Source organism: Clavelina lepadiformis, chromosome 9, assembly GCF_947623445.1.
Source record: "Clavelina lepadiformis chromosome 9, kaClaLepa1.1, whole genome shotgun sequence".
In the NCBI taxonomy this organism is placed as follows: Eukaryota; Metazoa; Chordata; class Ascidiacea; order Aplousobranchia; family Clavelinidae; genus Clavelina; species Clavelina lepadiformis.
Window position 1 is genome coordinate 971,968 of NC_135248.1, and position 27,585 is coordinate 999,552.

General features: G+C 39.0%; 2 protein-coding genes across 6 annotated transcripts; both read right to left on the reverse strand.

Moving 5' to 3' along the window:
* Positions 1-468: 468 nt before the first annotated feature.
* LOC143470129 (5'-3' exoribonuclease 1-like) lies at positions 469-22,687 on the reverse strand. 5 transcript variants are annotated; one of them, XM_076968039.1, is made up of 46 exons: positions 22,530-22,687; positions 22,207-22,338; positions 21,791-21,891; positions 21,141-21,238; positions 20,514-20,623; positions 20,085-20,242; positions 19,671-19,797; positions 19,115-19,351; positions 18,676-18,832; positions 18,053-18,204; positions 17,636-17,733; positions 17,073-17,229; positions 16,790-16,906; positions 16,211-16,380; positions 15,789-15,917; positions 15,304-15,448; positions 14,969-15,073; positions 14,557-14,675; positions 13,855-14,017; positions 13,607-13,720; positions 13,430-13,516; positions 13,029-13,126; positions 12,673-12,816; positions 12,493-12,585; positions 12,055-12,190; positions 11,628-11,752; positions 11,172-11,315; positions 10,965-11,091; positions 10,572-10,658; positions 10,201-10,292; positions 9,919-10,096; positions 9,359-9,618; positions 9,220-9,278; positions 8,884-8,966; positions 8,555-8,654; positions 7,801-8,132; positions 4,805-4,907; positions 3,735-3,801; positions 3,404-3,474; positions 3,006-3,103; positions 2,765-2,875; positions 2,166-2,319; positions 1,757-1,913; positions 1,273-1,379; positions 1,039-1,148; positions 469-908 (listed from the first exon to the last, which is right to left on the reverse strand). In XM_076968039.1, exons 1-46 carry the CDS (start codon positions 22,602-22,604, stop codon positions 699-701), a joined length of 5,997 nt encoding a protein of 1,998 aa, XP_076824154.1. In that variant the 5' UTR covers positions 22,605-22,687; the 3' UTR covers positions 469-698. The 5 variants fall into 5 exon arrangements, with proteins under 5 accessions (XP_076824154.1, XP_076824152.1, XP_076824153.1 ...); XM_076968037.1 differs by having other exon boundaries at positions 469-932; XM_076968038.1 differs by having other exon boundaries at positions 1,039-1,163.
* LOC143470130 (syntaxin-16-like) lies at positions 22,676-25,702 on the reverse strand. Its single transcript, XM_076968041.1, has one exon. The coding sequence runs from the start codon at positions 24,059-24,061 to the stop codon at positions 23,138-23,140; it is 924 nt and encodes a 307-aa protein (XP_076824156.1). The 5' UTR covers positions 24,062-25,702; the 3' UTR covers positions 22,676-23,137.
* Positions 25,703-27,585: the final 1,883 nt, after the last annotated feature.

Here is a 27,585-nt window from a genome sequence, read left to right on the forward strand (position 1 = left end):
GAATCTAGCAATTACGTTTGCCCTGACAAAGTCTTGGTTTAGACGCGTGTGTTTTTGAAAAGTATCACCATTCGTATTTTGGCGTTGTCGCCAATACGTGTATTAGCGCATACCAACAGCAAGAGACGTTGTTTGCGTTTGATCTACGCTTAATCTTCATCGTCCTGATGATGGAAAAGAAAATAGGGCAAGTTCGTAGAAACCGTGAACAAGTTTTGGTCGAGAAATCCGTTGCAGCATTTTTCAGGACGATCAAGTGCTTTTCGCGGTTTCCTTTAAAAACTGCTCAAAATCGTGAAACGAGTCTAAATGCGTCATCGTAAGTCATCAGCTGATCTGATCTGCACTTCTTGCATTCAGACTCACTCTCCTTGAAGCTCAAGTTGCTTGACTTTTGAAACAAGATAAAATGAAAATAAATTTCGGCAATTTACCGACTTCGAGTTGATTTGATGGAATTCTACCGAACATTTTCGATTATTAATTTATTACCCTTTCTGAATTTTATTTCACAAACATTAAAAAGACGAGAGACCACCGATCTGAATAAATTGGCCGACAATACAAAGAGATAAAAAGATAGGAAAATCCTATAATTAAGCATACTTGGACTGAATTGCGGACGATAAAAGCAAGGTTATAGTTAAGACCACGATACATACAACACCCGAACACGAGCAACTATCAACATTCTAGAATTATTTAACCGAAGCGCCGAACGATATCGCGAGTTTCGCTTTCGGTTTTCCCCCTTTCTTCTGACTCTCCTCTCGTTCCTCGTTGGTTGACGCCGACTGTGACGTAGATGAAGGCACCGGCTTGTCAGAGAGGACGTAGCGCTGGGTCCCGACGTTTATTGTCGTCACTGGGACTTCCCCCGAGCGCGATGACGTCAGGGTTTTGATCGCCTGAAGATTACTAAAGCTGTTTAACTGTAACGCAATTATTACACGTTATTGCGCAATAATAGACGGCCACTACAAATTACAACTAACGAATAATAATTTTTTCCCCGGCTTAAGCGCGGGGAATACCCACCTGAGAGGGTATAAAGGGGGAGCTGGCGGCTTGGAGGGAACTCGACCTTGGTGGCTCGGCTTCACCGTTGTGTGTGGCGCTTGCCATCGGCTGGTAGTGGCCGGATGTGGCTGCAGAAGCATCAACTTCAATCAACACAAAGCTTCGACATTAATGACAAAGACCCACTTTGGGTTAAACTTATCTCGGCGAAGAAACTTGAACGATGTATATTGCTCCGGATTACAAACACACCTGTTAATCCGTGCGGGGGCGGTAGCCTTGGGTTATAGTAAGCCAACAGGGGCGGGCGACCTGGGATGATCCCCGGGAACAGAGGGGCACCATCGGGGCCCATCGACCTGCATTCACATAAAGTAGGGGAGTTGGAACTTTAAAACCGGCGCAAAAAGCAAACATGGCGGTTCCAATAAAATGACAAACAAACATCACAATACAGCAGCAAGTGATATTCTGTGGTGCAGTGTTGGAATATTTGTCATTGCACCGAGGAAAATCTTTGCACGACTCAGCGATGATTCTTCAAGTGCCCAGTGATAGTGAGTTTTGCTTTTAGTCGTTTCCTAATTTTCTTTAATTACTTTCCCCGATGAATGTTTCTACTTTTTTATTTCGAATTTACCAAAAAAAATTTGAGCGAGTTTCGAAAATCGCATCCATTTGTAAAATCATCATCATCAGCTTAATCTTAGCGCCTGCAACAAACATGGCCACTTACACGCTGGGGAGTTGCGACGGGAGCGCCCCCACCGGTAAATATGGTTGCGATGACGACACCGCTGGAGGCAGCTGAGGCGGTGGGACTTGTGGGGGTGACAACTGTAACGGGGGTTGATGGGGCAGAGCGTAGGGATACGGGTAAAGCCCCACAGAATCTGTAAAAAATATAGATAATAATTGATGAATTATATAGGTTGGAGGGGTTTTTGAAATTCTCAAAATCAAAACGCACAAAATGTCTTTATAAATTATCTAAAAAAGTGAAATAATACTTTCATCAATTACTTATTTTTTTATTAATAATTAATTATGAGTAATTGATTAATTTTAACTTTTCGAAAAGAAATCCCGATATCAAATAATTTCTTTGTTATAAAGCACAACATGACGTTGGGTCAATCTTGTACCTGGGGTGTAGGGGTAAATACCCCCGCTGGTCAAATCTTTCACGTAATAGGACGGGCTGGTCATGTAAACCCCCCCATGCATGGGGTGTGCTCCAGGGACCCCATAAACAGGGGCTCCGGGGGGTTGGGTAGGCGGGCTGACTGCACCTTCCCCCTAGAAAACAGGTCTTCATTAAGATATTATCAGACAAAAAGTCCAATATTAGTGACAAAACGAGTCTAATTAACTTTGAAGCTTTAACCGCGGTTTTAAAAAAATAAATGATAATAATAACATTTACATTGCACCGTGTTCTGTTAAGAAATGCCGCTCTAAAGCGCTTTTTAATCACTAGCATAAAACTTCTTTCCAGTTTTCCAACAAAAATGGACGTATAAGGGTGACGACTTGTTTGAATAATAACACAGTAGCGTGGCAAGCCCATTTTGTTTTGACCAATCAAAAGACATTCTTATTACGACATCTTGAAACACGTCACAAACAAAGGGACATTTTGTCAATTGTTATCAAACAATTAAGTCGTATACCAGCATTTCCGTAGAACCAAAATGCTTTTTAGCTAAACCCAGTACGCAGTCGTCAGTACCACGTGACCTACCAAATGTTCTAGCGCGGCCAACGCAGCCATTTCCATCGCTTCATCTCGGCTTGGCTTCGGTGTGCTGTGAAAACTCATCCCATTCCAAAGCTGCACAGTCGCCACCAGACCCTGATAAATATGAAGCACTTGGGTGAGAAATTGAGCAAGTGAAGCTTCTGCTCTGGGCGTCTAGCTGGTTCGGAAGTCGGTGGAACTTGGCTCAATAGCTGATGTATGACAAGATCTCAGTCAATCTCACCTGTCCCGAGTTGCAGTAGGTGTAGACTGGGGGGTACATGTTATGACGTTTGCACCACTTTGTGAGGTCATCAACTGATGACGTTTCATTCCTTTCCTCTGAAGCGAAAAGAAAGAGAAGAAAATTTAAAGAACTAAATGCCAATTTTAAATAAATTGTGATTTATGTGTTTACCGACCGATTAAAAGAATGATAAAGAATTCCAATCAATAGGCCAGCAACGTGTCATACAACAACAATAACATCGCATGTATATCAACAAGCCAGGCCATACAAGAAGGATGATTAATGGCACATTGTTGATATAGCCGACCTAATCTTTATTGATATCGTCAAATCTATTGTTCTTTGCTGTGGGCTTCGACAAGTGAAAATGATTATAGTCACATTGAACCCACCTACGCCCTCTTGTGGAGAAGTTTCTTTGTCTTCGTCTTCGTTGTCGGAATCTTCATTTAGCTCTTTAGACCTGTTTAACAACGATGAGAGGATTCTTAATCTTTCTTTGATAAGGATAATACACTTACGTCATCATCCACATTAAGTCCTCAACAATACAATGAAAGCTAACCAGGGTATCAGCTCAAAACTTAGCTTACTGGCACATGAGCTTATACGAGCTAGAGCTTGCTTCTTCAGGTCTAATGACAGTTACAATAACATTTTGATATTGATGTTCTCGCTTACAAAGCAATTTCATTACCAATTATCTACATAGAAATCTCATACTTGTCGTTTTCTTCTGTGTCATTTTCTTCTTCTTCATCAGTCTCCTCATCGTTGTCTATGACATCATCTGAAACAAATGTGACATCACAAATGGTGATTTGGCAGTTAAACCTCAGACTATAGAATCTCTGCCAAACCAATTCCTTTTAATTTAAACCCTTTTACCCTCGAGTCAAATTAACGTGGAACCACCATAAAAACAACAACAAAATAACTTGTTATTCTGCAAAGGACAGCGGAAGGAGATTACTATCTATATTGCATGAGAGCAAGGATAAATTATCTTGGGTGAAGGTAGCAGCCAAGTTCAATGCGAAGGGTTTCAGACAACAACAGTGTGAGCAACCTCTGCAGATACCGGAGACAATATTTAAAGATGTGATTTAACGAAGCAGGAATTGTGTCAAAATTTCTTTGACACTGTCAAGTATGACCTTGCAATGGTAAAAACCGAAACAGTGTCCTTGTCTGGGTAAGAGTCTCAAGTTTACATTTGTTGCTGTTTTATCAGTTTTAGACAAATCTACTTCCTTTGTCATATTATTAAATGACCCCATGCAGTCAAATTAAAATCATCCAACACAAATACTGTAAGTAAATGATCCTACACTGGAAAAAGTAAAAATTACATGTATCCAGTTTTTGTTTAAAGGTTTGAGTTTAGCGACTGCTACTTTAAAGATTAACTGCCAATTTTTTGTTGTGGTTAGAAAAGTATTAATTTTAAGAACGTTGTAGCAATTGAAAAGACCATTTTGGTCTCCAAAACCAATACACTACATGTTTCACAATCATGGTAGTATTTCTGGGTTGCTGGAAATACAAACAGTTGTTTAAAAATGGATGTGAGAACAGGTTCATAATTATACGTAATGTTAACTGGACAGGTTTTAAGGTTTCGTTGGTTGGTTTGCATTTGCTTGTCGAACCTAAGCCGAAATTCTACCACGAAAAAGCTACAATCAATCAGCGTAAGTAAAACAAGTTAACAGGACACATTTGCAGCAACATTCATCTCCAACTCCAAGTAAGTAAAATAACAAAAAATATTTTTGAAATATATCACTCACCAGCTGAAGCGGTTGAACACGTGGTGGCGCACTCTGACCCATCTTTTGACTTATCTGCTTGACCTTCTAGACTCATGATCTCACAAAGCTTGTCCTTTCCCTCCTTAAGCAAATCGATTGTAGTTAAAATACATGAGAGCACAGTACAGCGATGTTAGAATGCATTACTGTGCTTATTACCTTAATGTACCAGTCAATTTCATCCCAATATCTGGTGCCCATATTTGAGAGCAAATTAACCGTGGTTATATCGAGCGAAGATAATGACGACAAAAAGATGAAACAGAGAGTGTAGGTTGCTATTGGTTCAAGACACGAATCGTCATGAAATGATGTACTCCGCATGCTAAATGCATTAACTCTAGTTCATTTTATCAACACGCATGTGGGCTCGATGCAATACACCACAAGCCACTGCGCTACACTGGGAAGCTGCAGAATATCAAAGCATTGAAATCTTGCGCTTTTATGACAAAAAATGTCTTCTATTTGACGACACTCAACGAAATCACAGTAAAATATGACATCACTGTTGTCATCACAATAACAACTCAATGAATAATATGACTATGAATGCATCTTGTCAAATCTAATGAAGTCTTTGTAAGAAAATCTGTTAAGCTAAAGAAACTAGATCTCGTTAAACCAAACACAGCTGACAAGATTAATTATGTAACCTTCCTGCACCCTTCCAACCCACATCAGCGTGCCCTGTCTTCACACCAGCCCTACAATCACCTTACGAGCAGGAAGAAAAACAAACGTGATTGTGAGTCATAGTAAGCATTGTTTTACAATGATGACGTAATGGTACGTGCTGCAGCAGCCCAAGGAATTCAGCAACACGTAGGATCGTAACAAAACTCTCCTGGATGATTAACCGCCTATATCGTCTGAGAGATACCTCGACGCCCAAATAAACCAGCACAACTTTATACTGGCTGATTTCCTTTATCTGAGCTCTATAGAAGGGAGTTCTAAGCTACAGTTTACACACGACAAGACATACTTAGACACATCCGTTGCAAGACGCTCAAGAGTTCGCGCTAAACCCGGAAGTGTGACGTCAGAAACAAAGAGAAACGAGTTATGAGACGAGGAGTTCAACATTGCTGGAATATGTAGCGCGCTAAAGTACCCGCACATTACGACGGGGCTGATTTTACCAATCCATTATTGAGCCGGATTACAGCACGCAGTGTAAACGCAATTTCCTACAATACAACTTTAACAGAATCGGCGCCAACACGTACAGCGGTACCATAATGACTCGCATGTACCGTAATAAGAGCAAGGTTTTTCCAATCTCACTCGACATACAAACCTGCACAGCAAGCACTTAAATCTGTATTAACTATTTTTACAATGAATTTCGTGGGTATTTTGCGGTCGTCACAGTTCGTTGTGGTAAAGTGGACTCAAAATAACTGGAACGACGTTTGAACGCAGCCGCTGATATTAACCTGCGAATGACAAAGCCTCTAGTTCAAGAAAAATGACAAATTTCAACTGAAATGGCCAAGAAACACGCCGGTACTTAAGTGACCTTTATAGCTGGCATTGTTGGCATAATTTAGTTCAAGAACTGCTACAACAATCGTCGAGAACTAACCCCCAAATACCTTTAGAGTCAGATGTTGCCAAGCTAACATTTGATCAAGAAAAGTTATCTAGGTCATATGAGACCAACCAGCCACACCACCTCAGTGTAACTAACCGGCAAGCTGACGTTCTCTGCTACCTCTGCCCATCTCTGCACTATTAAGCCCACATGACCCACGCGTTGATAGACGCGACTAATATTCAGATTACGACGGAATATATCCCTCCAAAACACAGCAATGCACTGTATCGCGGTTTCTGTCTCACTATTGCGCGCAAGCATTGTAAGTCTCGACTAAAAAACGAGCGAAACAGAATTTTGAATGCATTCATCGCGCTTCCTGCTGGAAGCAAACCGGGCGAGTTGCATCATTGTGACGTCATGGCTCTTGATAGACAGATGCGGGAAGAACAATCGGCCTTGGATAGAGGAGCTATTTATAAAAAATTGAGGGAAATCGCGTCCCGGTGACAAACCACAGCGTTAAGGGCGATGATGGAAAAACATGCGCTGATATGTAACTGATGTTATTAAAATGCGATCTCACCAACAGCAGATATCCAGGCTATGATTGAATCGCATCCGTACACGACTGCATCGATATTCGCGGAGGTGCAGAAAATGCTGGAGTTTTACGTTAAAACTAAACGCGTTTTACCATAAAAATATAAAAAGTGTTCGTCTGACTCTGTACGCACGTGTTTTGCGCGAGTTGTTTCAACAAAGGTTAAAGGTTAAAGTGAAACAAACATTGCATTGAGATAAATTCGACAATCGCTGGGAATAACAACGAAAATGGGAGGAACAACCTCAGACTAAACATGTCGTTAATATTGTCGCACTGCACGTAACAATCACTTTGCAACAATCACAATATTGCCGACTTACGTTTGGAGCAGCATTCAACGTGGAATTATGTTGCGATAGTGTGCTGTGTGGCGCATACGTTGATTCTTTGCTCGCGGAAAATGAGAAGGAAATACGAGAAACTATCTAAGCGACTTATTTAGCCCAACCTTCGAAAATACGCGTGTATGAGGGTGCGGCCATTATCATATTCTGCAAAATACGGGGTTTTTGGATCAAAATGGTCTTTTAGATTCCTCCACCGGCCACTTAAAATGTCTACGTCATACTTATACTGTGCAATTGCAGCAGAAATTTAGGAGTTTGTTTTTAAAAGAGGCAACGTCTCAAAATTTCTTAGCGGTCGCCAAAATGAAACCTTAAAAAATGATCATAAACTTTCTAAATTCTGGACTCCCCACTCGACAAAACCTGAAAGCGACTCGATAGCGAAGAATATACCGCGATATATCGCGAACAACCGCGTAAATTATTTCGTCATAAAGCGCACATCGTATTTCAATTAAACACCAGACAAAGTTGTCACCTTTTTCGATGTATTCTTTGATCTTGGTCTGGAAACTTGAAGACCCGTTGAGGGGTCAAGCTTCACCCCCTTCTTGAAGTCACACTTAAGGGGCTGGAAATTCTCCGGTCGTAAAAGCACGTTTGTGGGGTAATTTGGGGGCGGGTAGGCGGGATTGAGTTGACCTGCTGCGAAGAAGGGGTAGTGTGGGGAGAAGGTGTTCTGCGTTTGGGGTAAAAAGCCCTGTTGGGTAAATGGCGGTTGCGGTGGAGGCCCAAACAGATGGGGGGGTGGATAACGCTGAGGGGGCGACAATGACGCGAGAAACGTCCCCAGCTCGGGGCCACTAGGAGCTAAAATAAAACATCGTTCATGAAAATTTCCGATTATTGACGTACTTAGTTAGAGGTTAAGGAGTTAATGACCACAGTGATTGGTTAACGAGTTAATTGTGTTAACTATTACATCGTTAATGCTATTTAGTTAAAATACCACATATATCTATACTACATCTATATACTCTATGCTGTATCTATAGTTCTATACGTGTGTAGGTCGCGGCTCGAACTTGTTCATAAATATCCAGTACAAAATGTGACTAAAAAGCGAGTAAGCAAGACAGTTGTAATTATAATTGACATAAAAGTCAGTTCTGATGATATGATTCATCTTTCTGATTTCAATGTTAGTCCAATTAAATCGACTGGAATGAGGGATTGCTTAATTTAAGGAAAAAACCAATTAATTGACAAATCCAACACAAGAACAAACTTGCCTGGTTTAGTCGAAGCCGCTTTGTTCTGCGAAGAATAATTTGAAGTATTTGTTGGTGTCAGCTTGAGCACATCTTTCAACGCTTTCGACAGCTCTGCATTCTAAACAATTGAAACGACCATCACTTATGGCTGAAGTTAACGGTAACCAGATGGTCGGTATGGTAATTTTGAGTGGCACCATACGCACCATAACCGGGGTTATATGGTCATCAATATTTGATAAGTTTGCGAGGTTGTTGAGTTTCTTGAACTAAAAATAACTCAAACCGAACGACTGAGAGAGCAGTTTAAAGAAATAAACATCATAACCATAGACATCATAACCCACCTTGTCACACACATCGGGTGCCTTCGGAGTGAACGAAGTTACAGCGACACTGGCGGCGGTGGCCTCCGATGTCGCGTCGTGTCCTGGAGTTAAGCAAGAATAGATTTTGAAGAATTAAGTCTACGCTGAGCTCTTCATACAAAGACGTGTTATTTTCACGGCATGAGGTTGTCGTTTTAAGGAGAAATTCAAGATTTGACTTTATTTCAAATTTATCAAAAATTTATTTGGGAGATCGTGAAACATTGCTGAGTTCAAAACAAATAGAAAAACAAGCGAAGTTTTTCAAAATACAGTCAATCAAGCGATTTGCATTCGTCATTCATCAAGACTTACTCCTCCCCTGGTGGTGGTCATCTTTCTTCAAATCTGTGCCGGATTCAATCTTCTTTGGCCTAAACAACAAGTTCATGGAAAAAGCACTGAATCAGTTGAACGGGATTTGGGTTCCTCTGCAAGATGTCTAAAACCAAACCTGCTATCCTTAGTTGCAATCTTCCAAGAGGTCTTGTTATTTACAGGCGTTGCACGTTTCCCTTCCTCCCCGGATAGTCGGGGCGCCAATTTCTTGACCCTCGATGACGGTTGCGATTTATCGACGTGAACCGTATGCACGTGAGAGCTTGACGGTCTTTGATGTCTATGTTGTTCCTGAGGCATTTCGCTGGTATTGGATTCGGGTATTTTCCCCTTTGCCGGATCTTTCTTAGAGAGGTTGGGTAGTGCTTTGGCGGCCTAAATATTTTGTAACTGCGCGTAAATTTGAGTTGTAAAACTGTTAACCGAGTGTATACACGATTTCAAATAATGAACTATACACAATAACAACAATATTGTTCTCAAGTAACTTAACGCTGCAAACGCAGTGGCATAAATCAATATGACAGAAGCACATAAGCTGCGTATACCCGATCAAGAAATGTCAAATAATGAGGTCACTATCGGACCTGACTTACATAGAATGCAGATACTTACATTGAAGCAAGTTAGTGAAATGAACGATCTAAAACCATTCAAAACCAACCTATTACTTACGTCACTCAAAGATAGCACAGATTTTGATGGCTGCTTGTCACGCTTCACCGATTGCTTCGCGAGGGTCACTTGTTGAGCTTTGTTGGTACGACTACTTTCAACATTTGGTGACGCTGATTTGTTGGATGTCTGTGAATCCCGACGATATGAATTATCTTTACCGGAGTCTCGAGCAAGGCTGAAACAATTAGCATCTTATAAAAAAGCTTGCCACGTTCTTGTCAATTTCTAGACACAATCGCTAATCTCGGTATCAAGTATCTATTGTCACATAGAAATCACATTTTTTTGGTTTGTGGCGTGGCGGATTGTTGGTTCTGGCGATGACGCGGTGAAGGAACGGAAGATGTGGGCTGCGAGTTGCTGCTGGAAAACTGAAAAAAAAATGTTCCCGAGGTTACACTTTAGATTAGAATAACGGGCTTTCAGCGATGAGAACAAAGAAAAGAAAATAGAAACGTGCACAAGTCCCCCATCCCTTGAACATTTATTTGAAAAACTGAACCTCTCCAGGTTAATTTTCTCAGTTAAAGGTCGACATTGTAACTTGCAAGTGACATAAACTTGGACCTAACAAAACCATGCATCAATACTGAAGGTTGGCCGATGAAATAAACGCTACTATTGGTCAAGAATAACAAAGGGTGGCTGACCTTTTTGGCCGGGGTGAAAGCTGAATGGGGCGACTGGGTAAATCTGCCGGGTCCAGCATTGTGTGGGGGCATTGGCGAGCGAGAACCCTGTTGGTGATAAAAATACTTTTGGTGATAACTTTTGGCGAGTTGTCGGATAACTTGATTACCATCAAATACACGAGTAAACTGTGATTGTGATTAAGTGTAAGATGTGTCGCTAAATACTAAGCATCGACAGATCACTTCCCGTTCAGAAGATAAAGAAATTTTTTTTATCCAAGTGGTCCATAAAATTGAGGGAGAATTAAAACGCAACTTCCCGCACAATCACTGCAACAGCCAGGATTGTAACCAGAAGAACTCTTTTGAAAATTTTACGAAATGTTTGTGTGGATCAAGGCTTCAACCAACCTCAGCGTGGTGAGGACGTACGACGGCGACGGGGCGGCTCATTCTCCTCGCAAGTCGATCTCCGAACGTCAAGTTGATGACGGCGCAGGCTGGGAGCTGGTAGCCCCGACGATCAGCACACTGCCCCCTAATGACAAACACGATAGTTATTTAGAGCGGGATCGGGGACTTGTGGAAAAACTTAGAGTTGTCAAAATGTGTGAGCACCCTAATGTGAGTCCGCCGAGGAATTCGTCATCGAACACGACATCGATCAACATCTCCTGCTCCGAGCCCCCTTTTGAGTGGATCCCGATGATGGTGCCCCTGAACCCAAGGGGGACCGTGTACCCCATCCGTACGTTTACGACCCTGCAGGATTTAATGGGGGTGGGGGTTAAAAAATAGAAAACATATAAACATACACGCGAAATGATAGAACAATTATGAATGCGAGGAGAGTGACAAAGTATTTCAAATTGTCATCAACCAGCGGAAAAGAGAATAACAACAAGATTGCCAAAGATGAAGACGACCAAAATAAACATGGAATTTAAAGGCAGAACAAACATCAGCATTTCATCGTATGGTGATCTTCAACATAAAGTCTCTCCAAAACATACATATTGTCTACAGTGGTTGGCTATTTGCGATGATAACTGAAAACAATTAAATAACAGCAACCTGTCCAGAAGCTGATGATTTGCTTTCTTGTCTGGTATCAGAGTGCCCTGTTGCGCCATCGGCCGGTACAATGACGATGGTTTGACAGTTAAGACAATGTTTCGTTCCTTTTCATGTGCTTTGTTCTGAATAACAGGTGTATATGAGGCGTGTTTGCAAAACAGAGCAGTGCAACGCGTGGTGACTTGATGCTATGGGTTGAGTATTAACAACATTAGATATTCAAACTGTCCTTGTTAAAATTTGATAAATTCAAACCCATCCAAGCTTTCAGCCAATGCACCTCTTCAACTAAGTGGTAAAAGTGAACGAATATAATTATAATTTTCATCGATTTTTTTAAACGTCGATGAATTTGTCCTGGGATATTTTCACAGTTCACACTTACAATTTTTAAGCTCATATTTCAACCGAGCTGTTGCCATACCTTGACCGTAGCGATGGCTTCATCGATGGCGTTGATTGCCGGGGCTTCCAACACACTTGAACTCTCGTGAACTTTCCTTCCACCAAAACACGGCAACGATTTCAACCATTTTGAAAGTACTGACAGTTTCTCGGAACTATAGAAAACAGGAAAAAAAATTGAGTCAAAGTCGTAAAAGTGATTGCAATGAGGCCACAAAAGCAGGTGCAAACGTCTTGCAACTACTGGGTTTGTACAAATCAGCTCAACCCTAACAAAGTTAAAGTTTTTCAAAACCTAAATCCAACTACAATCTCGAATCCAGCTAAATTACATCTTATGGTGTTGAGACTGACTTAAAAGTTAAAAGTTCAAATTATTACGATCAGAAAATCGAAACAAATAAAGATTATTTTGCGTCAAAACGAAAACATTCTTTGTCTCCCATAGAGATCTTACACATTTTCCGAGCCGAATAATTCCGCAGCATTGAGTTGTTCTTCGGACCTGTCCTGCAAGACTTCACCCAGGTAAGTGAAGACTTCTGGAAACCTGCGTATGTGATTGGTTCGTTGTGAACAATGGATATTATGATGTAATAATAACGATGACTTATACACTTATCTCGATGACGCTTACAATTTCAAGTATTCCTTTATGATGTCACACAAAGCGTTGGAATACAACCAATTTCTCTCCTGTCTCATCGTGTATCCTGCGATTCCACAATTTTCCTTTGTGAATTTCAGGTTCAAGCCAACATTCCACTTCTTTGATGGAGGACTGGAAAGTAAATCAATCTGCTTAATTACAGTTAACATTCGGCAGAATCTGTTTGTCGGCACAAAATGCAACAGATACGTCACCAAACACAACAAATTGTAAAAGTGATCAAACCATATCGATTTAATATAAAAATCAGACAAGTTCAGATCAAGTTCATCCAAGGTCAATTTGAGATATAACAGAACGTCATCGAAGCGAGGGATACTTACAAGAAGATGTATATGGAGCCTGTCATCCTTGAGAGCATGTATGAGGACAGACCAGTCAGTGTGGCTGCCCTCCAGCCTGGGTGATACATGGAGCGGTTCTGCATAGAAACAACATAATCAAGAAAAATGGCCGTAAAACTGCTTAAATTAGAAACAGCTTGAATCAGAAGGAAAAAGTTCAAAACTTTCATAAACGTCACTGATTTCAAAGTCTTGTGAAAATACTCAAATTATAATTAAAGTCAAGATTAAGAAAACTTTCTTTTGAGAAAGCCCATAAATACTAAAATTGTATCAAAATTTAATTTATTTCTGCTGCATCTATCATTTCGCCAAAGTTTGACGACATAAAATTCACAAAATATCTCTCAAAATGATCCAACAAAGGTTCAGTTCCTCACATTCCTCCTGGTTACGACCTGTTCCAGGTTTGGTTCCTCGGGGATCATCAATCTGACCACAGTCACTCCGTCTCGTGCCTCTATCACCTTCATAGAAATATCATATCACGCAATCATATTAGACGGCACATTCAGTTTAATTCGAAAATACTTGCCATAGATATCATAATCACAAACCTTTCCTAGGCAACCATAGTGGGGAATCCCCAGGTTGAACACTTCGGCGTCCTTGGGGTAGAGTTCATTAAGGGAATTGATTTGTTCAAATGTGGGTCCACGTACTGATATGTTCTGTAGAAATGTGAAAACATGGTTTGTTTGTAAGTTAACTGATGGTTGTTGGTTAAACCATTGTAACCATTAAATAAAAAATTAAACCATGGAAGTGAAATATTCAAGAATGACAATGGTGACTGGTCTTTCACCTTCACTGTGACTTGAATGGGAAATGGCTGAGCAAAGGTGGACCACTGTTTCTCCAGGGTAATCTCCCCTTTCTTGCCGTAGATATATTTCCGTCCCAACAGAACTTGCGCGTAGAGGAGAGTTGTCGTCTCCCCGATGTTTATTCCTTGACGATTGAGACAACTGCGACAACACATCCAATTATTCGTTTTATATTAACAATTTGAAAATTTCAACAATGCCAGAATGTTTTGTCATAGATAGAGTGAAAGTGCGCTAAGAACGGCAAATTTCAACCATAAATGTCAGGAGAATGCATGGGCATGGTTCAGCTTTAGGTTAGGTTAGGTTCAAGTTTGTGGATGATTAGTTTCAAATTTACTTTTGAGAGAGAAACCAGATGAACGTACACTAATCATTTGTGAAATATGTCATATCATCGAGTAACAACTGTGAGATTTTTATTGTTCGTATGATATCGAGCAGCAAATCAAAACCTTTTAATCGTTTAAGATGGGCTTGTGGGCATAATTACTTATTATTATTATTAATAAATTAATTATCATTCTGTTAATAACTAATGTTAATTACTACACTGACATGACCATTGCATATAACCGAGTTCACTGATACCACGATATCGGATTTGCTCAACAACTCAACTTTCCCAACATGCAAAGTCATAGATATCTTAAACAAGTTTCCCAACGTATAAAACTCACCTCTCATAAGCAGCCTGGACATGTGCGTAATACTCGTCCGTCTCCACTCGATTTAGATCCTTCCTCGCGAGGTTCCTCTTCGATCCTTGACTCCCTGACACCTCCTCGTGAAGAAGATACTGAAAAAGACGATTCCAGTCGATCAAGTATCAAATACAATAAATAGAGGTATTATAATTTTTTAACTGAGACGGTCTTATTTAAATACGACACGACCGACATTGAATTGCACAAACTTTCTAGAATTGGGACATTCCCATTGCATATATATTGGGGGTTTACAACTAAAATCACCCAGGAAAATAGGGTTAAACATTAAACAGCCATATGTCGGTGGGTCGTCGTTTGAATTAAGTCAAAAATATTTGCAGCCATGGGGTAAAACCGCGTTTCAATTCTGAAAATGCCTCACCTTAACGTTGCCATCGGACACGGAAACTACTTTAGCTTCTTCCATGTGGGGCCAGTTAACATAGATCGACTTTCCAAGTAGCCTGTGGCCCATATCTGATAACGTCTACACAAGGTAAATCATTTTGTTGTTACTATATTTTCAAGTCAAATCAGCACTGGAATTACTCTAGCATCAACATAAACTATTTGGTCTATGGTGTTCAGTCAACATTGCGTAGGTTAACATTAATATGGAGTCTGACAATGACAAAAATGATGTTAACAATGTCATAACAAAAACTGAATTGAAGAGTGATAAAAGAAAGTGGAAAAGCATCGCTACTAACAACTCACTTCATTCGTGCGCTGGACGACTTGAAAACTTTTGTTCGTTTCATCGCTTGCATCAACTTCTTCACAGGAGACGATGCTCAAGATCATGTTTTCGTTCCTGCTGGGAGCTTGAAACACTCGGACCCCTTGCTTTCTGAGACGGGCTCTGTGACGTCACAAAGGAATGTTTCAATTTAAATAAAAATATGCGTAACTATACCAAGAGAAATTTCAATGCAGAAATAAAGGCAAAAATATATTTTTCACCACTTTAGCAAAACCATTTAAAGCAACTTTTAATTTGTTTTCTTAGTTTAATAGCAAATCAAACAACAGGTAAATCCAAGAATAACTATTATGAAGAGAATAGACTTTCCGCAACCTCATCAACATAAAAACTAAAAATTTATGAAAATACCTAAACACAATAAAACGTTTAAAAAACTTTATAAGAAAAACACGCGGGGTGGCAAAGTTAATATAACAAAGATATGTGAGATCTGCACCTGTGTGGGATGTGGTAGAGTGTAGGGAAGCCCTGGTGGTAGACAGAGAGCTGACACCCCGGTAGTAAGCCTTTTACATAAGCTCCGTAATCCTTCTTTGTCCAACTATTCGCCAGGATCGTCTTTAAACTAGAAACGCCACATGGTGGTGTGGTTTTAAGTTAAGTTGGTAAATTTACTGCAACTCAAAAAACTGACTGACACTTCACACAAAGGCAGCATAGCACGACAATAATTCATGCAATAATTTTATGATACCAGTATTGTTATTACCAGCAGATATTTTGTTTCAACAGAATACAAACACACAATGCACCAAAACTAGCAAATTAACGTCTCAAAACCCCGGTAACCAGATTTGCATTTTTGACAAAATTGTTTCCAAAGAACCCAAATCCAAACAACAATGATTCATATCTTACCAGGCCGTGCACCTCTCGATATCGGGGAATACCCCAGACAGAGAAGATTTTAAATAGTGAGGAGTGTTGACGTCGTGGGTGTAGAGCTGACATGGCCCATGCTTGTTCCGGCCTCTCTCCCTGATTGACAGCTTGCCCTGCAAAGGCTCCATGGCGTCGAGTAGTCGCTTCTGTTCATAATATAAGATGTCTGTGTCAGTTATTAAGCACACGCCAAGCAAAATAAACACAAGAGATAACTATCGGGAGTTTTTTGCACATTTGCCAAATCCTGATGAATTAGTGAACTAATTTTGCTTCAATAGAATTGGACTTTAAATGATCATGAACGTAGACAACAAGATATTCCGCGGTAATTTGAGTAGTGCTGCATCATACAATACCTGACCAAGCCTTGGAGATATGCGGATTGTCTCCTAAACCAAGTACTTAAACTTGGATTTTATTCAGCGCTTTGATATTCGAAAGCAATGTATTGCACAAAAATGTCCCTACTACTGGTGACTACTACAAGGGCCAACAAGACAATGATATTTTCTATTAACCAACCAGTAACTCTATTAACTAGTGGTAACTTACTTCATCAATGAATGGGATGAGCACTACGGCTTCCCATTCTTGTTGTTTGCCGTTTAAGTCTGTCGAGAACTTCGTGGGAAAGAAATCTCCTATCTCAGAATTTTCGTCCATTAATTTCTGAATTTGAGAGTTAGATTGGAGATTCATTGATTGAAAAAACTCAATTTTAATTAAACTAAATTGGCATTGACATAAAGTGTAAAATTTCAAAAACCACATTTTTCAAAACAAGCACACTTCTCTGCAATAATGAAAGTGGCACTGATGGGCCGCTGAAACTCACCCAATATACTTCAGGAATGCAATCTTGGCTGGCGGCTGGTAGGACAGCAAGCAGTTGCTGGAATGGGAGAAAAGGTTTGTTCATCTTGAACTTGAGTTTCATCGAATCGACCTTGCACAGATCAGACATGTACGGGGAATAGTGATAAGGGTAGTACCTGGGTGGAAAGAATTGGGTCAATTTAAGTCAATGTCAGATTCGGAGCGAAACATAGCGAAAGATGTAAAATAAGTGCAATAAATCATGCAGTTATAACTGTATTTGAAGACATCCCATTAAACGCTTACCATATTTGATAGTTTTTGCTTTTTCTTTCATTGCAGTGGTTTTTGCATTTTTCCTATAGCATTCTTTGATTTTTATATGGCCGCAAAATATCAAGATAATTGCAAAGGGTCCACCAGGCAAAATTTTTAGAAAAGTTTGGGAACCGGTGGCTTATGGTCAAATTTTGGTAATAACGAGAATGCAATGAACTAGCATCAAACCTCAGTTCACACGTAACTGAGAGATCCTCATTTGAATAGACGCAAAGTTTCAATATAGGAATAAATTCAACTTACCAGCTCCAAGACTGGACACCGTTGTAATAATAATGACAGATCCACTGAATACCGAGGATGTACTCGTATGCGATTCGCTCAATTTGGGCGGTATTTGCCTGTTAAAGTGCGCAAGAAATTTAAATATCTATCTTACACATACCGAATTACACAAGACGAATTGTGAGATGTAAAAAGCAACTGAAGTGAACTTTCTTAAGCTTTATTTCTAACTTATGCTGCCAATACATGACGAAATCATCCTCTACTTTACATAATTTCTAGCCAGTACCAGAGCCAGCTAAGCAGCACGGTAGTAGGTTAAGCTTGGAGTGATCACGTCGCAACAATCCAACATGACGTAAAACCATTTTAAAAAATAGATTCTTTATGGGCAATTTAATAAAAAAAAATTTTTTAAATAAAATTTGGCCATACCGTGAGATCAAACTTTTCATTATAATACGCCCTCTTGTGGAGATGGAACTCCTGTTTGAAAAGGTCATCTTTCCCGTTGTCGTCGTCTCCATCTTCATCATCATCGATGCTTTCGCTGTCGTCTGACACAACTCCTTGCTTCTTCGCAAGATCTGACGAAAAAGCTTTAACATTTATGGGAGTGATCCAGGAAGAAAAGAGAAGATCTTGCGCTAGTTTATCCCATTGTTTATTTATTTATTATTTTATCATTATTTTTCATGTCACCATGCGTCGCAAGGCCTAAGGTCAATGCTGGAATTCAACTGAGAGATGCTTTGAACATCAAATTTCAAAATGAATTTATTTTAACTAACATGATGTTGCGATAATTTAGGCTTGGTTTATTAGTTAATCAAGCAATTTTGAAAACCTAACAATAAAGAATCAAGATCTTAGAAGATTGGATCTTAGATTCTGTTTTAATAAAGCTTCAGTTACTTTTGATTTTACATCTGAGTTCCAAGGTCAAGACAGTTATCATCAAAAGTCATAATAGCAGCCAGTCAAGGAATGGTGATAATTGCTCTCTACGTTTGCAACTAAAATTACCACAACATTACTTTTTGTATCGCTTTAATCACCTTTAACGATTTGAATTGACTTCTCCTCAGTCTGGGGACGAGCTCTGATGTCGTGGGCCGCTGCTAATTTTCCAGGCTTGGAACTTTTCTTGCTCGATGATTTCGAAGCGAGCCATTTGTAGTCGGAGTAAATCTCCTCAAAATGATCAATGTCATACTGTGAAGTGGAAGCACAACAGTAAGTGATGATAAAACAAAACAAAACCATACCATACATATGAAATAGTACAACGAATACTAGCAACAAGCAGTAATTGTGGAAGAAATGTAATTTGTGTCGGTTGAAGCAAATTGTAATGGATGGAAAAGAAGCAAAATGAAGTGTCCAATGTAAGCGCAATTTTATCACAAAAAATATTTCAAACATAAATGCAACTATACCAAGACTAAGTTTAAGCACAACTTTATCAAATCCGCAATCTGTTCATAAAAATCGTACCGATGAAATCGCTTTTAAGTAGATTTGAAATCTGTCCAATTTAATAACGCCGCCTTCATTGATGTACCCGCCGAGATGGGGTAAATTCTTGATGTAAGCCCCATATAAGAAGGGGAGGGCGTTACTGGCGATATGGAGGTCGGGGAGGTGAGGTATAAAGTCATTTCCGATGAGAAATCCCATCAGTACCCAATCATCTATGATTGATTCAAGGTTGTAGGGGAAAGGCAGGCTGACCTGGGGACAGCACAACCTGGTTATTCTAACGCTAAGAGATTAATCACAGGATTCTGATTGCTTCAATGACATCCCTGAGCAGGATTAGATTAAAATTGCTAAACTATATTTCTATGTCTTGAACAAATGAAGAAGCACTAAATTCAAGTGAAACAAGTCGTGTTAAAATAATAAATGAACGGTGAAGAGCTCGCAATGATACAAAAACTGACATTTTGCGTTAAAAATCAAAAAAACCATTGATTGCTTATGAAACTGCAATTAAGTAATTCTTTCCCATACTCACTGTTCAAATGAATTAACAAAACATTTGACCAACCTTGAGGGCTTCAAACTCATGATCGATGTATTCACGAAGCAGAGATATGTGAAGAAGATGAAATGTCGTTTCTTCCGCTTTCGCCGTCTTTGAACTCTTTTTTCTTTTCGTGAACTTCACTTCCTCCCTGCATTATTACATCATAATGGTTAGCATTAGCAATGTACTCATTGTTATTTACATTATACTACAACATCAACAAAATAATGTAAAATTACACCATTGTACAAAGGTATTAGATTCATTGTGACATCATAATACATCATTGTACAACAGTGTTAAAAAAAATGTTTTTGACATATTTCATTAAAATGAGTTATTATAAGACATAACACAATAATTATAAGATGGGACATTGTGAGTTATTAACCGAAAAAAAAACGAGAACAAAAGTTTTCTAAGTCCGTGGCCGACCTGAGGAGAGCAAAGTGGGGCTCGTGGGTGCAAAGAGCAAGGATTATGAGGTCAGCATCCAGCCCGTAGAGACAATGCCTCGTGTTTGGATCATAGTCTGGCTGTGATCTTTCATAACGTATGAATTCCATGATTTTGTGCTCACCCTCACCGGGGGTCTATGAAATAGAACTTCATTACCACTGGCAGGGGCAGCATATGCCCACATCAAACATCAAATAATATACATTTGTATGTTTAAGTAGAGAATATGTGAATCGTAAACTGTCACATGAACTTATTCAAACAATGGATTAACAATATGGAAACATCAGATGACCGTGAAGCAGTTCAAGAAAAGAATTTCTAAATTTATCGTTTGTCGTGGCAAGAAAGAAATGGTTCGAAATACAATTTTCACGCAAAATCATCGCTTTCAAAATTATTCACCTGGTGCCCTGAAAGATAAACGCTTATTCCCTGCCACGCCTGGTCGTAAGTTATTTTACTTTTCACAAAATATTCCAGCTGAGTTTGTAATCTCTCCATGAAAGCTGTGCCTGAAAGTGGTAAAAATAAAACAAGGAGCAATTATGTGCCAGGATATTTGCGCACCACACAGATGCAAAGACTTTTAAATTTCCTGATTTGAATATGGCTAAATTTCTCATTTTTTTGAATAGTTAATTTTGAATTCAAAATATCAACTGTTTGTTGCAGATATGTCTGGTTGACAATAATGACATATAATTAAAACAATGTAATGAAACCAACTATTGATCGTTATATACATGATTGTCATCGAACAAAGTTTGACCTCAACAAAAACACACCAACGTCATAATGCTAAAAAGTATTGAGCATTTTTTGTGAACTTGTCACCAATCTACGACAAAATTTTAAAACCACCTTATGTCTTATCTTCCGCATTTTGCTTTAGAGAGAACAAGGACATACATGTTTGAATATTTTACGAATCAAAAAGTTGTATAATGTATAATTATTTTATTCGTGGAATAAACAATCCTGTGCAAATACAGGTTTTGTTTGAGCAATTCCATGCTTTGTTTTGCTCACCAGGTGTGATGCAGTTTGAGTCGAATCGTTTCTCAGTTGGAAGTTTTTCGCCTTTCGACAACGCCTGCTTTATATTCTCTTCGGCCTCTTTTGCCGATCTGAAAGATGAATCAAATATGGTCGGTTACGAAAATCCTGTTATTTCCGAGGGTACTTCTTCATATTACTATTTCACATAAGATTTTGCAATCGCAGGCACATTTTTACGAATTCTGTATTTTACGATTATATGATGACTGAAAACAAGTGGCATTGAAAAAAGTTTCAGGAAACATGACTGGAAACTGTTTGTATAGAACTGGGCAGGAGGTTCAAAAAGGGCTTTTTAGATGATATTTCATGTGATATTTTAACACTATCATGAAATATTATACTGACAATGTTCATCTACAATCATGTCCAAACTTTGTCAAGAATCATTGCAAAGAACATTGCAGTATATGATTTATCTAAAATCATCCAAAGAAATAGAAACAATCAAAATAATTAGGACATCATACTCATTACAAGTCCTACTCCAATGTACAGCAAAAGCCAACCAGAATAAATTACAAATTATCGAACTATCTTGGATTTAGTTCAAAAATTTTATTGCCAGTGTATTCAAATATAACAATATATCACAACATAAACACAACATAAATATTCACCTGAACCTTCGACCTCTTTGCTGGTTCATCTTGGCACGAGGGGCAACCCCATCGACTGCCATGAAGAACGTCTTCCTTGGACGAATAACGCGAAACAAGACCTGAAGGAAAAATTAATGAGCAAATCTACCAAGACCAATCTATGTAGTGATTCTAAAACACAAGTTCTATGAAAAAGTAAATGTCTATTACCAGAACATGCCGTACAAAGAACGCAGGACAGTGCATGTATATACAGAGAGATAGTCCTATTACTACGTAAGTCATCGCTGTACTTATTTGACAGACTCCTACTAACGATAATACGCGTCATGCATAGTCAGCTGTAAGCACTTCACACAATATAAAACTGATAAATAATTTAATAAACCCCGGAAATGGTGGCAAGACTTTTCAAATTGAAGTTAAATTTTAACCTCTATGTAGTGGAAAATATCCTGGAAGATTTGTTCTTCTGTGATTCGGAAGTGAGGATCATCGTCGTTCGGATGGGAGCAATTATGGATGATTCCGTTCATGTCCAGGTATAGATTGTCAAACTCTGGAACCTGCCATGGAAATCATATATTATAAACCTGAACGTACCATGGAAATCATATATTATAAACCTGAACGTACAACGTTGTGTAAAAATCGAAGCAAATAACTACAAAGATGAAGCAAAATAATTCTGTCACAAATAAACTATTTTACTAGTTTAAAAAAACAAACGTTTGATCAATAGATATAAAATAATTACCTGGTATTCCTTGACTACTTCACTAAGACATGGATATCTTTCGCTTATCCAGCGATAAAACTTCGGCACACCCATTGCCTTATTTCGGTGATTAACCTACACTAAATAAATTCCTAACCAGATGGTGACCTTAATTGGTTTCCCGGCTATTTGAAATATTAACTACAACAGTCTTATTAATAGGTATTTAAAACGAAATGCAATGATGCCATAGTGTAAGATTTCTATTATAAAACTTAAAGCAAGTTCATATGATACAGAAGAGATTAGCAACAACAAGAACAAAAACGCGGGTATATTACACATTGACGCGTATAAATACTATTGCACAACAGCTGATCTACGTTAAAAACTCATAAACTTCAGCCTAACTTAGATTAAAAAAGACAACTGAAGTCATATAAAATAATTCAGTTGGGATTAGTCCGCACTAGGATTAAAACAACAATAAAACTTTGTGGAAGTTTCTATCCACAGCTTTGCTGATGCACCATAGCTTTCGAAGAACTGATTTTGCTGGAGAGCATTAAAAATTTGGTAAACATTTCAAGAAGAAAACAAAAACTAGTCAATAAATGAAAAAACAGAAGTGACGCGTCCCTGTCAACTTACGATTTACTAACAATTAAAATAATTAGAAGAACAATTAAAATAACTGACATGGTGAATATGATTAACATTTTCCTGTTTTTCTTTTGATAGTTTTCGGCTTTTTTCAATTCTTCAAGACCGGTTTCAGTTTTTATAACGGCGTGTTCGACGTTATAGTCAATTCGATCTAAAACTGTTCCTTGTTCGATGACAATCTGACCGAGATCTTGAAAGATTTCGGCAAGATCAGTGATACTTTGTACGACTGATCTAATCTCCTCTTCCCGTTGGTCGATGTTGACGGAGTTTTGGTTGATTATCGCGACCTGATCTTGGGTGAATCCCCGTTCAAACATTTCATCGCTGATATCATCTTGTTCGATCATTAATGCCGTGTTAGAACTAAAGTACTGATGGGATCTTTCTTCTCGGGCTTTGAGTTTTTTCAAATAAGTTGATTGTCTTATTCGGAAATCAGTCGAAAGTTGTTGAAGGTGATTAGCAAACGATGAAATCGCGTTTTTCAAGATTTCTCTCTCCTGAAAAGTTGCTTTTTCACTCGATCTTCCGATTGATTTTATACTGTTGTTGCATTTATGAAAAATTTGGGTAATCTCCTGAGTGAATATTTCAATCCCGTGTTCCTCATCAAGCGTGTCATCCAGAGTTGGTCGAGTAAGATGTCTATCGTGAAGCGTGCTTAGTTCATCAACTTTTTCCTTTATTCTATCAATATCATATTGAATATCTTGAAAACGATTGTTCCACTCGATGGAGAATGTCTTTCTGAAGGATATCGTCGTGTCTTGTTTTCTTTTACTGACCAACGCAACGGTGTCATCTTCCTCATAATAATCAACATTCCTACCGAGAAAGTTCTTATTCTGTATGGCATTATTTCTCATCAGAACAAACGCTTCCATTAATGAACGAACAGCCATCTTAAGCAATTGCAAAGTGACAATTGCAACAACGCTATGCGCAAATATCAACAATGGACAAATTTTCTAAAAAACAACAGAATGTAAAACAAGCTAATTAAATTTTACAGATTCTTAAGGAAAATGTGGAAATAATGAATTGTAATTTCCTTATCTTAACTCCTGTTTAATGCCATCGAATATGATTCTGTCAACCAACACTTCACTGTTAGAGAACAATTGAAATACGTCTGACTAGATCTTGCCAAAAAAGGCAATAAACGCAGTCCGGTGCACAGCACATTATTCCCATCTTAACCTAAACAGTATGCTGCAGAGGTTGACCTGTGGCTCTGTGAGAGGTTTCAATCACTCACACACAGTATGGGCTGCAAAATATGGCAGTTTTCGGCGTGATCACTGAGGTACAGAGGCAAAAATCTGGTGTGCGAAATACCAGCAGATGTAAACTCCTGTCCAGGACTTGTAGTCGCAGTAGGGAATGCAGGTTGTGTCAGGTTTTGCACAACAGCCTGATAAGCTCTGTACATTACCACTCTTAAAAAACAGTTGTAAAAACCATTTTTACAGAAATATGTATATTTATACATCATCATATACGTACATTTGATTTCTATGAAACCATTGTTCCGTCAAATTTCAACCTATTAACCAATGGTTTTGTCTACTCGCTACTTGGAGGATTTTGTTGTGCAAAACTTTACAAGACCCGGAATGCAAAGCCTAGAAAAGCAAAAAGACAGCGTCTCCTTTTCTAATGCCTGCTCTTCTCCAACAAAAAAACAGGCATTGTCATATTATCTTGTCGCCTGCTGGTGTGTAATAACTAATAACTAATAACTGCGAATACTATTTTGCCAGAAAATCGCAGGTGTGCTTCTGCCATGCTTTATGCAGTTTGGGACACAATCATAATTATATTACTTGCCACAGCAGTTACTGGTCTGTCGATGGCTCCTAAATGACACAATATCTGAGAATATTATGGTTTTGCAGACACTTGCACTACGACATGAGTAGGAGGCTAAATATAATAAATGCAGAAACAGGCTATACCATACCGTAAGCTATTATAAGCCTAATCATATAGTAAACATATAATCTATGAAAAGCTGATAAATTATAATGGAAATGCTTTCGCCTTCTTAATGCAGTAATGACTGAATGAAATATCCGGATAAGTCCTAGCCACCTTCCGCCTATAGGCTACCGGTACAAACCACTTCTGATCTAGTAGGCTATACAAGTGCACAACCACAGAATACCTTTGTATACTAGGCCTAGACCCCAACTACTAAAAATTGTGAAGTCATCTGGTTGTGTATTAGACCCACCTCTTCTGAACCAAGACAAACTCAAGTAAGATTGCTCCAAGTCCCTACGTAGATTTTCAAATCTCGTTTCACCTTGCCATTAGTTTTAGTAATAAATTTACTTTATTCGAGCAAGCAAAAACCGCTCACCACTAAAGCAGTGAGGCACGGTTGGCATTTACAGCCATTTAGCCTTGCGCCCTCTTACTTCTGCTGCCCTGATGAAGGCCTGGGTGCTAATAAAAAAGAGTTTTGACGTAACAGAAAAGAAATTATGATGTAACGCGACCCCAACACTTGATTGTGTTCAGTGATGTGGAAGAGCAAAAGCCGAAAGACGCCATTCTAGCAGACAATTTAATGACGCGTCCTGTTGCAAGCGGTCCTAGCTCACCTTAGCTACAAAGGGAAACTGCGGCATGTGACAAAGACCAAAGATGACAAAAGGTGGCAGCAAGTTGAAGCCAAGTTTGCTATTCTGCAAGGAATGTGTTTGTCGGGCCAAATAGGGCTTGCATAAATCGATTCCGACAACGTTGAAATTATAATATTTTTTTGCGATTTCTACAAGCGACAGTTGAACGTTTTTTCATCCAAGCAGCGACAGACTTGAATATGTCGCTAACTAGCTGGCGTCAAAGCCATAAACTTAGGTGGCGACTGACAGCTCCTGGCAACAAAAATGCTGCAAACATAAAGTCATTCGCAGTGTCAGATTTTAACCTTTCTTAGCATCATTTTGACAGGAATGCAGATTGAGATTAAGTGAAATTGTTGTGACACCGACAACACTATCAAATGAATGCTGAAGCTGGGTCGGCTAACAACTCATATTCGCTGTGCTTTAAGTTTTGCTTCATAATTTAATTACTTCTTGTCGTTGATTACTTTTTGTTAAATCTTTACGTTGGTTGCATTTACACTGTATGTTGCTTGGAGTATTCAATTAAAAACTAAATTTGTTAAATCGTTAAATTGTTCATTGAGTTTGTTAGACTTGAAAATGACAAGCAATTACACAACCATCCGGCTAGGAGTTTGCTGGCGTCCTAAGGCAATCCGTGGTCAACTTTTTTAATAAATGGAAGTAGGCTACAGTGTAAACAATTTACAATTCCTTTCCTAAGCATGTAGCAAAGATCTTCTGAATTAAGACAGAACGTCGGATAACGTTGTTGTTACAATCGTTTTAAAATATTTAAGACTATTCATCTGAAATTACCTTTAATACCCAGTCTACTTGCGCGAATTAAGTATTTCAGTGTGTACAGGCAAAACACAACGGAAAATTCAAATTTAAAACCTCGCACTCACGAAATTTTGCAGCAGCAGTAACCAGCAATCATTATTACACATCATTCCATAAACCATCGGTTTGAAAACATCGATTTCTTCTGTGCTCGGGCTGCTGTACAGCACACTATACTAGGGTTACCATATTTTCGTGGCCTAAAATCCGGACACTCTTTAGTGCCCACTAGCGGTTTTTAAAAATGGGGTATGAACACATTGTCTGTCAATATGACGTCACACTAGCAATGCTTTGCCTATCCATTGTATACCGGAGTGGATTTTTGAACATAGTGTCGTGAATTCACTCGGCCAGTGGTTCCCAACCTGGGGTTCGCGGACCCCTTGGGGGTCCGTGAGATAGTGTAAGGGGGTCCGTGAGTGTCTTGGTTGCATGTAGGCTACTTTGTTTCTCTATTGTTTGTGCAACGAAAGAAGAGAATCATAAACATTTTAAGACACTATTTCATTTAAATTTGCAGCAGCTCTCAAGTATATCCGATATTACAGTAAATATCCCTCAATAGTAGGTTATGCATTAAATAACAAGATATTTTCTGATTGAATTCTTGGCAAATTTTAGGTAGGGGTCCGCAGGCTTGAAAAAGGGGTCCGTGACTAAAAAAGGTTGGGAACTACTGCACTAGGCTATTGGGCTATTTCTGATTTGACCTCTGGTGATCTCTAGGCTAGGGTTAGGCTATGGTGATCTCTAGGCTAGGGTCTAGGTCAGACACGTCGCGTGCCACGTGTTGGACACCCCTGATTTACAGGATTATTCCCGCAATTCTAATTCCCCTAAAACGCCCATCATAAAATTCCGGACATTTGAGCATTTTTTAAAATTCCTCCCGGACGCAAAATTTAACCCTACATTCCGGACATGTCCGGAATTTTCCGGACGGTATGACTGTACAGCAC

What these genes read in the sequence shown, in the direction of transcription:
- LOC143470129 (XM_076968036.1), bottom strand. Translation starts at nt 22,604, where the DNA reads ATGGGTGTGCCGAAGTTTTATCGCTGGATAAGCGAAAGATATCCATGT. An exon ending in GCATTCCTGAAGTATATTGG is followed by an intron (nt 16,907 to 17,072) that starts GTGAGTTTCAGC and finishes TCTCAAATTCAG; the next exon opens with AAATTAATGGACGAAAATTC. An exon ending in GCCCCCGCACGGATTAACAG is followed by an intron (nt 1,164 to 1,272) that starts GTGTGTTTGTAA and finishes TGTTGATTGAAG; the next exon opens with TTGATGCTTCTGCAGCCACA.
- LOC143470130 (XM_076968041.1), bottom strand. Translation starts at nt 24,061, where the DNA reads ATGGCTGTTCGTTCATTAATGGAAGCGTTTGTTCTGATGAGAAATAAT.